A 16,000-nucleotide genomic window follows, 5' to 3' on the forward strand; every position below is an offset into this window, starting at 1 on the left:
CTGGGTTCAATCCCCAGTACCTCCTCTAAAAATAAATAAAATAAACAGACCTAATTACCTCCCCCCACAAATAAATAAATTTTTAAAATTAAAAAAAAAAATCAACTTAAAAAAAATGTAGCTCCTTTCCTGAGCAGTATTTTCCAGTATTTTCCCATTTCTAAAAACGTCAGTGTGAGGCATTTTACCCAGAGCACCGGATACACCTGCGGGCTCACTGCTGTTTCTTCCCCACTCCTTCTGCTCTCAACACCTCCTCCTGGGCCCCTATTCCTGCTTCTGAAGAAGCTGCCTTACAAGTACCTTTGTAGGACGGATCGTGTGCAGATAGCACCTTTACTGTTTGAAAATGGTTTCTGAAACGTTTCCCAATTCTTTATTTTTAGTAACTTTGAGATATAATTTACATAAAAAAAATCCCCCTTTCGAGTACGCAATTCAGTGACTTTTAGTCAATCTACAGAGTTGCGCCAACATCACCACTAATTCCAGAACATTTTCATCCCTTCAAAAAGAAAACCTGTAAAACAACAAAACATTTAAAAAATAAATAAAAAACAAAAAGAAACCCGTATGCATTAAGTCACTCCCCTTTTCCCCTCCTCCCACCCCGGCAACCCCTCATCTGCTTTGTGTCCATGGATTTGCGGGTTCTGGACGTTCCCTGTAAACAGGACCCATCTGTGTTCCAGGTTTGCCCACTGCGGGGCGTGGCGGGACTGCCCTCCTCTCCACAGCTGAGCCACACTGTTGTGTGGATGGACCACAGGTTGCTTACCCCTCCACCACTGATGACGCTCAGCTGTTTCGACTCCTGGCTCCACGAACAGTGCCGCCTGAACGCTGCTGTGCATGTGCATGTGGATGCGAGCTTTCAGTCCTCCCGGGTGCACACCAGGGAGGGGAACTGCTGGGTCAAACGGGAACCTCAACACCTGTTCCACTGAAGGTGCTGTGCAGGGAACCCCGTCTCTCTCAGCACCTTGTTGGCTCCACCTCTGCTGCTGACGCCCAGTGGGTGCTGGGAGTCGGCCTCGGTTCCCTCCTCCCGCCGTGGGTGGGCCGTCCTTCCTCTCTGGCTGCTTTTAGACTATCTTTGCCTTTAATGCCCTGCGTGTGTCCGGCTATGGCTTCCTTTTTACTTCTACTTGGGATGTATTCCACCTCCTGAATCCTTTGTGCGTCTCTCCTCCCAGGATTCCAGACACGAGTTAACGAGGCCGCCTCCTTCCAGCCACGTGACTGGTCCTTCCTCAGGTCCATCCCCTGGAGAACGGCTTCTTCTGGATGAGGGAGGCCCCACCCCGGGAGGCTGCAAGCGGGCACGAGACCAGAGATGCCTCCCCCCTAGGCATGCTCCCTCAGGTCCCCACAGTGGGGACTGTCTGGGGCTGGAACAAGCAGTGCCCCTCAACAGCACAGTTCACTTCTGGGGCCCCCACTTGGAGGGCCTGCCTGCCTCCAGGGGTGCTGGGTCCACCGGGCAGCCCTCTGCACCCCAGGCCCCGTCACATGACTGCCAGGACCCGCGCAACTACGGGGGGCCGCTGCAGGGCCCAGCGGTGACTCCAGGCGCCCACGGGGGAGGCCGGGCTCGGGGGCCGGCTCCTAAGAGGGACTCACGTGACAGCTGCAGTGGTCATAAATACATTTATTTCATTAGAAACGCACAGCTACAGTGCTGGGAGGTCCCCCTAGAAAAGCAGGAAGCGGGATTGCCATCAAAATCGTTAGTCGTCTTCGGCAGATACCTGTTCTCGTTACACTGGGAGAGCGCACAGCAAAGGGCTTCTGCTCCTCCATTTTTTTTTCAATTTTCTTTTTTGTTATAAACACCATAGCAAATTAAAAAAAGCTGTCTGAACAGAGAAAAATATTGTAGTTCTCGATTTCCCGCGTGCACTGATGCGACCGCGCTGTGCTTCTGCTCCCGCTCCGGGCACGGCAGGTGCTCAAGGAACGGGGCCCCGGGGGCGCTGCGGGGTGTTCCTGGACGCTCTCCCCCGCGGGCGGGGCACCCAGACGCCCTCCAGCAGGACACGCGCAGCCGCCTCCTGCGAAGCCGAGGGGCCGGGCACGTGTGGAACGAACGGTGTGGTGGTGGGAGCCGGTGGCGGCCCCATATCGGGTCCTGTCTGGCCAGCTGGCCACCTCACTGGATCTGGATGGCTCCGTGCTCAAGCTGCATCTCGGGCTGCAGGGTGGGCTGCAGGGAGTCGGCCGTCTGCAAGAGGGGAGAGAGGGCGCTTTCCATCAAAGGACCCACCATGCACGCCCAGGCCGCTCACCGCTCACGAGGCACCGGTGGTTTTCAAGCACCACAGACACACCCCCAAGCTGGGGTCAGCCCTGCTCTGGGAGGAGACCCTCCCAGGACCCCAGCCGCTCCCAGCAGCTCCAACAAACCTGGGGCCACGGTCCCTCCCTGTGCCCATGCCCTCAACGCGTGCTCCCTGGCTCCTGCGGCCTGTTTCCTATTCCCACCCGTGCTTCTCCCTGGGGATACCCTCCAAGGGGGCGGCATGTCCACAGCTCTCAAGTAACTGAAAGGAAAAATACAGTTGTGGAACAAGTCACTGATCATCAGTCTCAACCACAAGAATGGGCCCCAAACTCAGGCATGGAGTCTCTTCAGAACCCCCTAAGCTGCTGGTCAAAGACGGCATCACAAAGATCGGGCTCTCAGAGGCGGGGTACCAGCTGCCTTGGCAGGAATCTGGGCTGGAGGGGCCGGAGGGTGACACTGAGGAGGAGGCAGAGAGAGTCTTAGGGGGCCGGCGCTCCAGCTCTGCAGCCTGAGGCTGCGCCTTCTATGTGCAAATGTCAGTGACACACAACATGGCGTCCCCTTAGCGGTGTCTCCCTGCTTCAGACAAGGGACTCAGCACAGGCCTTGTCCGAGCCATCCCCCTCAGCCCACGGGAGGGCCTGGGCTGGTGGAAGGACAGACAGGGAGTTTCTGCAACAGGGAAGTGGACTGGAGAGAGGAGAGAGAGGAGGCTCCAGCCCTACCTGGTGGGCTGCAGGCCCCTCCCCTTGAAACACTGGAAGAGGCGGTCTGAACCCAGGAGCAAGTAGCAAGGTGTGGGCTGGGCCAGGGATGTGGGGCCGGGGGTGGGAGGGACCCACACTCTGATGGAGACGACCCCTCTTCCCTCTGGTCCTCAAAACACAGCAGGAGACCTGTGCCTCAAGCAGGAGACAGTGGGGCGGGAATGCAGAACAAGGCCAGGCACAGACGTCCTGCGCCCGCCCCCTGCCCAGGCCGGCGCTCGCTGCCCTCCCCACGGCTGCTCCCCGGAGCCCACTCCTCCCATCGGCCAGACCCCTACCGCAAGTTCTGTGGGCTCCCTGCAGGCCTCGTGCCCTCTCTGTCCATCTTCAGAGCGGCCCTGCCTCTGTGGTCACCACCGTGTGAAACCAGCAGTGTCCAGGCCGTGGCCACGGCTCAGGACAAGAGCTGGAGGGGCCTGGGGAGAACGGGGGCTGCGCCTCCTCCAGGACTCACGTTTCCAAACTCTGGGCCAAACTGGGACTTGTTGTGAACCAGGATTAAGTCCTCACAGGACTGCTGGTCACCCTGCCGGCCACCTGGTCACCAGGCTCACCGTGGACAACCTGCCTGGCCTGCAGGCCCCGTTCTTCAAGCAACCACCAGGGACACAAGGCACGCGACACCCAGCGCGGCGCCTGGCAGAGGGCGGGGGTGGGGGGGACTGCCTGGAAACCGGGGCTTTGATGCTAAGCGTCACGGCTGATGGCATGGAGATACACGTGGACAGTCACACGGGCCGCAGAGAGGACGCAGAATGCACCAGAGGCGGGGCAGGAGCTGACGGGAGCTGCGGGCAGAGCAGAGGAGCCCCCGCCCACAAGAGCTACCGTCGACCTCAGCAGTGAGTCAGCGACTTGAACCTGCAGCCGGAGGTGTGAGGACATGGGCCCCAGCAGCCCGCGCTGTTCCCTAGGCGCCATCTCAGGACCAATCCTGTGCTCATTCTCATGAAAACAGGGACACGCCCTGACTTTAGGACTGCCCGTTTTAAACTCAATCCACCACCCAGACAGAACCATGCCGGCCCCCAGACCCGGGGGCCACGGTGCCGCCCGACCAGGCACACGGGGTGGGGGCAGCTCTGCAGACATGTCAAACGTCTATTGCAGCAGCCCTCCCACCTGACGCTTCAGAAAGTGTCCAAACGGAGCCTGGGCTGGGTTTCCAGCACTCCTGGGAAAGCGGGGACCACAGGTGGTGAGCGGGGGGAGCACTGTGGGGGGGCAGGCACGGCTGGACCAGGGGCTCCGCGGGGAGGCAGATGGGCTGTCCAGTGCGGACTGACTGCGGGCAAGTCAGGCCTCAGGGTGGCGCTCCCACAGGAGACCTGCCAGTGGTGCCCCGGGGGCCACAGTGGTGGGGCCACCTGTGTTCCCACCACCACCGAGAAAAGGGCGGGGGCCGCAGAGAGTGCTGCAGGCGCTCACCCGGGCCCCCCACTCAGAACACAGCAAGGTCGCAGGTACACGGGGCCCCTTTGCTCTGGTGGGGGTCAGGGAAGAACTTAATTCTTGCCTCTAAGTTTATAGGTAAACATTTGCACGAGACAGAGTATCTCCACAACCAGGTAAGGCTGGTATCTGGGCCAGAAAACGTCCCCCCTTCACACTTTCAGGCACTTAGGAGAGACAGAGACGCAGACAAGCCCCGGTGTCCAAACCACGCGCCCCTCCCAGATGAACCTCCCTCGTGGGAGAAGGTCAGAGGTAGAGACGCCCACGTGTGCTCAAACCTGTAAAGCCCCAGGTCCCATCCACGCCCGGGGTGCCCACTTCCCAAGGAGAGACCCACCTGAGCTGCCGTGGTGTGGTCAGTCACTGGCGCCAGCTGGACGTACTGGACCTGGATGTCACTGCCCTGGAGGGGAGAGCCGTCCACGCCTGTGGCAGCAGGGTCTGAAGAAGCCACGGCGATCAGCTGGGCCCCCTGCAGCACCTGCACACACAAAGCAGACCACCTTCAGCGCAGATAGCTCCGGGCGGAGGTCAGCACCGCCAGCCCCGACCCCAGGGAGAAGCGTCTTCCTGGCGAGCGTGGTGAGAGGTGCACAGGAGCATGTGTGAGTACAGTGGGGGGGGGGGGGCAGTTCCACTTTGCAAGTCACCTCCCTCCAATGGCCTCAAGCTGGGCAGAAGGAACAGCTGTTAAGCCTCAGGGGAGAGAAACCCAATCAGCTCGAGTTTCCAAAAAGTGAACACAGGGACCAGGCTGAGGGCAGGTCTCAGACTGACCGGCAAGCACAGTACGGGAAGACCCTCCCGGGATCAACGCCGTCTCAGGCTTGTGGGAAGGAGACCCCGAGGGCGGCTGGGAGGACGGGGAGACGGCGCATGTCCTCCACCTGCGGGCAAAACACCTTCACCCAGCCCTCCGGGGAGCAGGGCGCCCGCAGCAACTGAGAGTCGGGGAGAAGCGGCAGCCCCCAGAGGGGACCAGTGCTGAGCGGGAGGAGCCCAGCAGATCCGTGCGCCACCAGCTCCCAGGCTCCAGGGGGCTAAGGGCTCTGGGCGGAGGAGCCACAGACTGGAGGGTAAAGCCGCGATCCCGGCGGGAGGATCCCACAGACCTCCAAGGAGACGGATCACGGACCCCCGTCCCACGCACCAGGGACCCTGCGTGGGTTGTGCCCAGAGGAGGCGGACAGACGAGGTCCCTGGGATGAGCTCTGGGTGACCCCAACACTCACGAGCACCCCTGCCCAAGCCCACACCCGCTCGGCCCACCTGGTGCTGCAGCACTGGGCAGGCGGGCAGGCGCCTTGATGCCCCACAGGCAGAAGGGGCCAGGGGTCCAAGCTCTGCATTCGTGGGATGGGGGCTTTGTACCTAGACCGCCTCAGATTACACGCCCACGGGCCCACCTCCCAGGGTCGCCTGCCGGAAGCCGGCCTCCCACTATGGTGGTCAGAGCTGAGGAAGAGGGCAGATGCTTGTAGGGAGGAGGGGCTGCCCACTCCCGGGAGGGCGGGCGGGGCACACGCCATGGCAGTCTGGATAAAAACAGTCTGTGGTTTGAGACAGCATCCAGTTTGTGATAAGCAAAAGTGGAAAAAACGTAAATTCAATTTTCAGAATAAAAGATGGCAGGAAGTTCTTAACCACATCAGGAGCGGCGTATTCTCAGGGCCCGTGCATCAGGTGAGAGCTTGTGTCAGGCAGCAACGTGGCCCGACGGCTGCTAGGAGACTGGGTAGGGAAGGTGGAAGGCACGCAGTGGGCCCGGGACCTGGCAGCTGACTCTCAGGCTGCCCTGCCCTCGCGCCCGCCTGCAGGCCTTGGGCTGAACTGACACATGGGTGGTGAGACGGAAGGTGCTGACCTGGACCCGACCTCCCACTGGCAATAAGCCAAGGGGAGGCCACGCGCTCTGTCTCCTGGATCAGTGTGGCACCCGAGGTGACAAACCCACTGGACACCCACCCGGGCAATCCTCGCTCCAGCAGGATGACCCTCGCCCCGGCAGGATGACGGGGCAGCTGTAAGACCACCAGGGTCTCCTGCAGGACGGGCGGGCACAGCTCACCTGGACTAGCCCGCAGTGAGGACGCAGCTCCTGCCTCCTTCCTGCTCACTGCGTGTTCCCAGCTCTTCCGAACAGGCTCTCTAACTGGAACGCGTGAGCGCCCAGGATGGTGGCCAGAAGCAGCACCTCCAGGCTTCCCGCTACAGCTGCCCGGGCTCAATGTGGTGTGGGAGCCCCTCAGGGCAGCCCTCGCTGGGGAGGTGCTGGCGCGGCCGTGCTGCCCCTGTACTTGTCTGAACAGAGCCCATCACCTCCGCTGGGGGTACGGCCGAGGCTACAAAGGCGAAGCAGCAGACGAGGGGAGCCCTGGGTCTCAAAGCGCTGGCTTTCCTGGCATGCCCACGCCTGCTTTTCCTCACGCTCTGCCAATTTTGAAACTCTGTTAAAAACCCAACTGAGATAATGCAAACCTGGTGCAAAACCTAAAATAAATGCAAGGAGCCCGAGGACTTTTCAGTCACATTTAGAAACAAAATTCTGGATCCAACCAAGAATCCACCCAGACAAACACACACACGAACTTGAAAAAAACAACAACAACCCCTCGTGCTCTCACAGGACAGGCTTCTGACACAGCGTAACCGTGAGTGCGGCCTCGAGCAGGGTGAGACCGCTCATCTTGAGGCTTCCTGCAGAAGCCAAGGTCTCTGACCCGTTTCTGCTCTTCTGTCTGAACCCGGTGGGTTAAGGCAATGTAGTCAACTCAGCCAGGGGACTTTCCCAGACCTGGATGCTAACTCCTGCGGCAGAAGGAAGAGGAGTTGAGAGGAAGACGCCCCCAAACAGTGGCCTGGAATCTTTTTCATATGTTTGTACAGCAAATGCCAGAAACAAATAATCGTGCTTAAACCTCTAAACCCAACCATGCACAGTAATTCACCTTTCCGGATCCAGCTTTGAGTTCTGCCCACGAGCAGCCGGTCAGCCATGAGCACAACTGGCCAGAAACCCACAGGCAAGCGAGGAGCAGAACAGAACAGAGCCCCTGGGGTGATCCTCGAGCCCGAAAGGCGAGGCCCAGCTTGGACACCTGTCACAGGCCTCAGGGCTCCAGCAACTGATGCAGAGTTTCACAGAAGCACCCCACAGCCCGGCCGGCAAGCTTGCGTGCCCCGACAGGAGAAGGGAGACAGATTTACAGCTCAGAGCCACGGGAGACGCCCCAGGCACCGCGGCCTGGCCTGTGCAGACGCCGCGGGCAGGCGGCAGGGAAAGCTGCTTCTGCCGTGCGCTCTGGGGCGCCTCCCAGCATCGGGGCGTGAACCGCAAACTCAATCGGGGAGAAAGCAAAACAAAGCCTAAAATACAAGGCAAAACCGGAAGTCTGGAGATGCGTGGTGTCCAGCCCATCATTCCAGAGAGGGCGGCATTCCTGGGAACAAATCTTAACCATGTGTCTCAAGACCTTCCCGTCCCTGGGAGGGGAGAGGAGGGGAGAAGCTGACTAACGCAGCCCAAGTCAAATCCAGGGCCCTGCGCTGTCCCATGGGTCCGGGCCTCTGGCTTCTAGAAGGGCAGGTGGGGTGGGCAGGGCATGGGGATCCAGAGCAGGAAGAACAGAAAGGTTTTCATCATGCCTGTAGGTGGGCCATCCCCTCACTGCACTGCCGTCCGGCCAGAGGATGCACGCGGCCGGCGGCCGGAGGAGGACAGAGAAGGCTCCCCCACTGTCCCCCGACGATGCACACTGCCCCATCATTCTCTCTTTAATTTGGAAAACTCTTGGCACAGAACCAGGGAAATTACAACCGTGATCACTGGGATGGGACAAAAGAAAGAACTTCCAGGAAGACGTGACACAATTTTCCTACCGAGTTCAACTCCATAGGAAGCTTTCATCAGGCCTGCTCCATTAACATCTGTGTCCTCTGGAAGATGCTAACGTCAACCAACTGCCCGCACGGTGGGGGCACTGTCCTCAGACCCTCACCCACAAGCCTGAGTGCGGACAGTGACGGGCAGACAGAGGGCCCCGGCGCAAGTGCACCCGCAGAGGCCACACGAGTCCTGCAGGACCCTGAATGTGCACCCCTGGGGCCACCTCCCCCGGGGTCACGTCCTGCAGGTGCTCCCTGGGAGAAGGAGCCTCCGGGCGGGACATGAGGACCCAGAGCTCAGGGCTCCCGCCCCCACGGCACCTGCCGTCCAAACCCGCCACAGCCGGTAGGCGAGGGAACACAGAGGGGACGCAACCGAGAGAGCTCTCGTGTGAACACGACAACCAGGCTGCTGTGCAAGTGTGTCCTGCCCTGTAAACACACAATCAAGTTCAGAGTCACTCCCAGGTTCACTCTCAAAGGGAGAAAGAACAAATGGGATGTGATCCTAAGCTTGAGCGTCTTCTTCTGCAGTAACCCTGGCTGAGTGGCTGGAGGGCTCGCTGGGCCCCTTGTCCATCAGAACCCAGCTCAGAGCCTACAGCCCCGCTGCTCGTGCCTCCCGCCCCTGGACTGGACGGCCCTGTCCTCCCCGTCCAGTGCTGCTGACTACGTCCTCCTGGAAGCCCTGGCCCTGCAGCCCTGCAGCACAGGGGCCAGCTCAGTGCAAACTACGGCCCCCTCCCGGCCCGGACTCCCCTGTCTGAACTCAGACACCTCCCCTCTGGAACGAGCCCCCACAGTTTGCTGGGGAAGCTGGGGCCTGGGCAGGACAGGAGGGAGCTGCCTCGTCCCCGTGGGTCTCTTCCAGCTCCGCTCTCTGACTCAGACAAGCGAACCACTGGAAACACGGCCAGCCTTCAAGGGGCAGCCCCATTGGAGGGTCACCTACCACCCACCCTCCTCCGCAGTCAGAAGCTCAGAAAGCAAGTTCCTGGAGCGGGAGTGGGGGCCCTCCTTTCAGCAGCTGCTCAGACGGAGCCGCCGTGTGCTGGCGCCCCAACGCCACGGACACTGGCCGAGCACCAGACGGGGTCCCCGCCCCAAACGCTCGCGGGGCAGCTGCCCCTCTGCACGCAGGCCCGTCTCAGAAAACGGGCAGTGAGGAAAAGCTTTGGGAAAACCCAGAGAAACCACTAAACCTTCCTCACGCAGAAGAAGTTCTACAGCTTGGACCTCGCCAGAAGGAAACCGGTGATTAGCCAGAAGCATCACCCTTTCAGCTTCTCCGGCTGTGAGCTTCATGCAAGTCACCTACACTTCCAGGTTATTACTCACGATTAAAGTTACCAGCGACCATATGCTACATTCTAAAAGGCTTAAAGGTAAAAGACTGTTTCAGAATGCCTCCAATTAACCCGTGTGCTGACAACTGACTGAGTGCTAACTTGGGGCACTCACCATCGCACCCCCTCGTCAACAAGCAGGCGCTGAGCACTGCGCGCTGGTACTCCACCAGGTGCCGCGAGGCCAGAAAGGAGCCAAGTTCCGATCTAGTAGTATTAAAGCTTTTTAATTCACCCTTGTAAACATGTATTTGAAAATGACGAAATTGATGAAAAACGATTCTGGAATTTTAAAAGTGATTCTCTGTCACTCCTCGACTGTCTGGAGGCAAGGGGCTCAGGGCCACGGAACGTATCCAAGTAAGGGGAAGAGTCTTTGGGGTTCGATTAAAAGAGTGCTTCAGCCTCAGCTAACGAGCCTTCAGAGCCCTCGTCATTCCAGCAACTTAAAACCCTGGAAACGTGCCTGCAGGGGCCGCCACATCGCCCAGCTTCTGAAAACCACCATCACATCTTCCCCAGCCCGAACCTCTGTCCAGCCTTCTCCTGGCCTTGTCCCACCTGAAACAGTCTCGTCCGTCCCAGCTCCAGGGACAAAGGACAGGCCTGGAGGAGCACGCCAGGGTCGCCAGCTGGTTCTCATCCACCACGCCTGCATCTGCCTTCCTCGCTGCCCACGGGCCCAAGGCCGGTGCCCGCCCCCATCCAGCCCGCCCTGCGGGGCCCAGAGTCAGCGGCAGGGATGCCGGGCCCCAAGCTCAGCCGCCTCCGCCAGGTGGCAGGGGACACACGGTGGCTTGTGTGACTTTCCTAGGCTATTGTGTGGAACTACCCAACACCAAACTTACCCACGGCTGAGCTTTCATGGCTTAAATGGTATTTTCCACCATTTCTGGTAGAGAAGGCTTTCCCACAAGGGATTAACCCCCTGAGCTCCCCAGGTTCTCCAAGACCTCTGTGTTCTGGTGTGCGATGTGGGAACACATTTTCTTGAAGGGAACATTTTTATGAGAATTTTAGTGACACAAGGCTGAGATTGCTCTCCAGGTGTGACACACCATCCAAAGTGGACTAGGGCCCCTGGGAGCGGCAGAGACCGCTCCACTGCTACCGATAAAGGCACCCTACACACCACCCGCACGCGCACACCACGGACACCACACACACGCGCGCACACACCACGCACACATCACATACGCACACTATACACGCTCTTCTTCTCATCCTCACCAAAACACTCCTGCACATAAAATGTTGGGTACTCCCCACCTCTTCTAATCTTTTTTCCAGCTGGGTTTATAAGCCTCATTTTATGGAAAAAATTCTGTAAGCTACTGAAATTTACTTTTAAGCAAAGTATAAGGAAAGACACAACTGCCAAAGAAGTGGAGAGAGGTTCAGAAGTCTCAAGAATGCCAAAGCTGCTCAGTCACACGCTGACAGTCTCAGGGAAGTTACCTCAAGTGCAAGAAGACAGTGACCTGGATGTGTCACCAGGCTGCCTTTGTTTAATACCCGCGAAGCGTGTGTGTGCGTGTATGCGTGCGTGAGTGTGCGCACCCGGTACACTCGTCATCACAGAGACGAGCTTTACCAGAACACACACCTCCCAGGGTTCCGAGTGTCCTGCCATTTTCCAGACACATCTTAGATAACATTAGCTACAGCTGTAAAGAAATAAAAATAAAAATCTACCAAAATGCTCGTCTAGTTGAAACAGTACTAAGCAGTTTCCAGATCCACAGAATAAACAGCATGACTAAAGCTCCAGTCTTTAAAGATTTCCCACATGGCTGCAAATCTCCCAAATACAGAGGAAAAAATTGACCCAGATATGAAAGTTCCAACAGATATGACACTGCCTTGTGACAGAGAGGTGCCCGGTGAGCCTGACACCTCACCACACCCGCTTGGCCGGGCCTGGGCACCCCCGGCTCCATGCCAGCCCCGGTGCCTCCGGGGCACAGGGCAACGGGCAAGCAGCAGCCCACAGACCCGGCCCTGCTCTCCTCACACACTTCCCAGCTGGTTACCTTCCCCCCAGCAAAGCCTCCTACGAGCTGGGCAGAGGGGCACGCCACTGCAGTCCCTACAGAAAACGGCAGAGCACGGGGTGGAGCACAGCTCCCGAAAACCAAAACCTGATCCCTTCGTGGTGATGGCGGCAGTGGCGGTGACGTGAGTGGAGGTGACAGTGGCTGTGCAGCCCTGTGGGTGACATCAGCAGTAAGGATGCGGTCCTAGGGCTTCAGGAGTTAGTGAGAGTCGGGGTCTGCATCCATGTGGACTTGACATCCCCGCACGAGCCCAGAAGAGCTGGCGCCCACTGTCCACGCGTGGAAACGGGAGTAACCTCACCTGGTCCCTGAACGCATCTCATGTCCTCAAAGGAAACACCACAGGAGGGGCCAGGACGTGGGAGTGAGTGCACGTCGGGCTCCAGAAAGGGACGCCGAGTCCCTGCCGGCTCCGTGCGTGGCTGTGGCCCACGTCCCCGAGTGGGGAGGGACCTGGTCTTCTTCTCCCCGCGGACACAGCCGCCATCCAGCCACACACACAGCCTCATGCTCGCCAGCCGGGTGGCGTCTGCCCCGCACACTGACTGCACGTGGGGCAGCTCAGGGCCAGGCGACCCCGGTCCACAGCCCCACGGCAAGGAGCAGGGTGATGCCCAGAGCAGAGGCCCAGGCAGTAGGCAGGGTGGCCACAGCCCAGGGGCCTCCCGCCTGAGAGCCACATCACCCATGGGTGAGTCCCCGTGGCCTCACAGGAAAGGCCATCACGTCTCACTTGAAACGCACCCCAAGTCAGCTCCTCCATCCCTGCAGAATGCAATCCCATGGCTCTCAATACTGGAGGGCCTTCTGTCTTCATTCTTCAGACACTTCTGGGAACGCATGCCAAATTAAAACCTGCACCACACTGAACACCACCTTGGAAAACTGAAACCCTCAGACAAGAACGCACCGTACACACCTGGCACGTTTACACACCCCTGTCTGAACATCCCGCTCTCATTCTGTGATTCCCAATTGGGACAGGCCACCTCTGCTGGGAGTCCCAGGTCTCCCTGCTGCTGACCAGATTTCCTCCTTAAGGCCCGTTCTCCATTCAGACTCCACAAGCCCCTGGACTACCTGTGGAGGCACCCCACCCCACACCAGCCCGTTTGCTCACAGAGACACTGAGCAGGGAGACAGTGGCACAGCCGTGTGACCATCCTTAGTAACGCTGAACCCTGCAGACCGGGAATCAACATGAAGCTGATGAGACAGCGGGTGGGGGGCTGAATTCAGAGAGCAGTGACACCCCAGCTTCTCCGCAGGCCTTGCTAACTCAGGGGCCCCTCTGCCCCAGAGTCGAGGAGGCCATGGGCACCTCTTCCCCCACCTGCACTGCAACCCTCCTGCCGGGAAGACGGAGGCCACGTCTGGCCCGAGGGGTGGGAGCCTTTGGGCACATCCTCTCATATGCCAAGAGAGACAGGGGTGGGAGGCTCCCATTCCAGCCCCGCGATGCTCTCCGTCTGCTCTGCAGGGACATCGAGGCCACTGGGGGTCCTGTGTCTGGTGCAACATCATTCTGTCTTGCAAACATTGGGTCAACTTAGAAAATGAAGCTGTTATGAGCAGGCTAACTTAACAGGAAATAGGACAGGCAAAAGAAGAGAGAAGAATTTCCACAAATGGGAAATAAGAAAAGATGAGCTAAACAGATTTACCAGGAGAAAGCAGTTTCCTCGGAAGACATACTGCTGCTTTAAATCTGAAAGCAGAGTTTCCTTTAGGGATGGAAACTCCCTGCGAGTCCCGCCTTCACCTGAGCCTTCACCTGAGCCCCGTCTCTGACAGGAGCCCCCAGGGGGCCGGCAGGGGGGACGCGGCGGCAGGCAGGCAGTGTGAGATCCTACAGCCAAAATCAGCCAGTGGTCAGTGAGTTCCCACTCACGGGACAGAAGGCGCCCAGAGGGGAGACGCACGTATTCTGCGCTGAGGCAGCTGAGAAAGGGGTGGGAGCGCGGGGGGTGAGGCCGGGGCAGGCGGGGGTTGGGGGGAACAGGCCCTGGGGCCGGAGGGCTGTCGTGGGGGGGAGGGGCGGGGAGCGCGGAGCAGGCTCTGGCCTGGGGGCTTCTGGGGTCCCTGCTGAGCTGGCATGGGGGCTGGAGCTCGCGCTCCTGCCCCACCGGCCCACGTGGGCCAGCTTCTCTGGGATGAGGTGCCTGTGATCAGACACAGAACACAAAACTAATGTAATATACAGACCCGATTATATTTCAAAAATCCCAAGTGGAATTTTTCTCCAGCACAGCGACAGAAACAAAGGGAAAATCAAAGTAACACACGTCCTTTTCTCCTGAATCAAAGTCCAGCGACATCTGACACTGAGGGTAAAATCTCACTCCCAGTAGAAACACAAACCACCAAACCGTCAGAAACAAAGAGATGAACGGCTGACACGACCCTGCCCCTCCTGCCCGGAGACAGAAAACCTGCGAGACGGCCTCCAGCAACACCCTCCCACGGAGGCAGCCCAGCGAGAGAGAGCAGGGTGCGTCTTCTAAATGACGCATTTCTTTGGCTGTCTGGCTCCTTTCCGAGGCAGCTATGTTCTTGTTAGGTATTAATTCTGCTTCAGGACTCTGATTAAGACCTCACGTGTACGTAGACGAAACTTTCAAACTAAGAAACTTCAACTTAAATGAAGGTCGCGCTGGCCCCAAGGTGCTCTGAGGGCTCAGAAGGAGATACGGGGCGCGGCCATGCTTCAGCTCTGCGCCCAGGGACACAGCCCGCTTGAGGCAGACAGGCCCTCGTCGAGGACACGGGGCGCGCACCAGTTCTGCGAACAAGGAGTGCTAGTGTCTTGAGAGTAAGCGAGCTCCATGTTTATGGTTCGTAAGTTAGCTTTACCAAAAAGGAAGACCCTCCAGCATCTCTTCCCTAATTACTCAGAGGTCACAAACATCTCTTTAACAGAAACCCTTCAAGAGGACACGGAAACGTAAATCCTCGAGGTCATCAGCAGTTTCACTCCATCTGAGAAAGCAGATCACTCCCGAGAATGCCTCGGTCAGGGCTTCACTTTGCAGACGATTCACACAGGCGAGCTCCGTGAGGGTTTCCGTTACTCTTTTTGATCAGACCAGAAAAGAGGGCAGTGGTTGCAGTGTGACAGTGACGTACGCGAACAAGACCTACCTCACCCTAGCACACGGCTGCACAGCAGCCCGGAGCCCTGCCGTCCACGCCCAGTCCTCCAGGGCCCCTGAGGCCCCAGGAGAAAAGTGGTGCTTCCCGGGGCGGATGCTGCACCGCCTCCCAGTCTCGCTCCCTCCCCGCGGTGACGCCAGGCCTCGGGGCCCTGGGGAGCACCTACCTGCCCATCCTGTCCCACGTGGTGGATCTGCAGGTTGCCCTACGAGGTGGATGAGAAAAGGAGTGATCAAGGACTATGACTTCAAGACAAAATGAACGTCCCCACGCCAGCTGTGAAAACCAGTGGAACCAGTGATGTCCATTTTGCAAAGACTGAGGCTCCTCTAGTGATCAAGACCCCAGAACTAAACACTGCAGCTGAGTTCACGGGCACTGCTCTTCTTGTAAAAACACACAAAACAAGTCAATTTTAAAAAGAAAAAACACTGTACCCATCCCTCCACCTTGACCTCAAATGAAAACTTCATTTTTTTCCTTTTAAAACAATGTTAGACTCACAAAAAGAATCAAAAGCAGCCCAGAGAGGCCCGGAGCCCCACCGGCCAGCTTCCCTGGCGGGGACACCTGACACACGACAGGGCACCAACCCCGGTGACGGTACACTGCAGTTAGCCAGGCCACGGGCCTACTGGGATCCCACCAGCTGGAAACTCATTTTTATTTGTTTAAAAAAGAATAACTCTTGTTTTAAGTCCGGTAGGGTCTGCTAACTGTCTCTTTACAGATATCCTCATTTTGACACAATAATTACCTAGTTTTTAAACGAACAAGGTAAGGTCTTCCTGTGATAAGAAGGCCTACTGTGTATAGTAACTTTCTTTCCAAAGTGATCACTGTGCTATCAGCAACTTCTTCTAATTCACTGTACTCAGTTCCTGCAGGAAGCAAGGACACTGGCTTACACAGAGGAGGGACTCAACTATGAAAACTGAAAAGGAAAGCGACGTTGATGCTGAAAAACTGAAATTCAAGATTTTTTAGCAGCAGCAGTGTAAAAGTGGGTGCACACTGACTTCTCCTTTTCCTGCCACATCAACTTTCCTC

General features: G+C 58.1%; 1 protein-coding gene across 5 annotated transcripts in view; it reads right to left on the bottom strand.

The window, feature by feature from the left end:
• Window positions 1-1,636: 1,636 nt before the first annotated feature.
• Window positions 1,637-16,000, bottom strand: part of BANP (BTG3 associated nuclear protein) — a 74,651-nt gene continuing 60,287 nt past the window's right edge. For all 5 annotated transcript variants that reach the window (XM_031436640.2, XM_031436639.2, XM_031436637.2 and 2 more), the window contains 3 exons: window positions 15,117-15,155; window positions 4,847-4,990; window positions 1,637-2,224 (listed from right to left, as the gene is read on the bottom strand). In XM_031436640.2, coding sequence (XP_031292500.1) covers window positions 2,153-2,224; window positions 4,847-4,990; window positions 15,117-15,155 — 255 coding nt within the window. In that variant the 3' untranslated portion in view covers window positions 1,637-2,152. The remainder of the gene's footprint in view (window positions 2,225-4,846; window positions 4,991-15,116; window positions 15,156-16,000) is intronic.

This window comes from Camelus dromedarius, chromosome 23 (genome assembly GCF_036321535.1).
Source record: "Camelus dromedarius isolate mCamDro1 chromosome 23, mCamDro1.pat, whole genome shotgun sequence".
NCBI lineage: Eukaryota > Metazoa > Chordata > Mammalia > Artiodactyla > Camelidae > Camelus > Camelus dromedarius.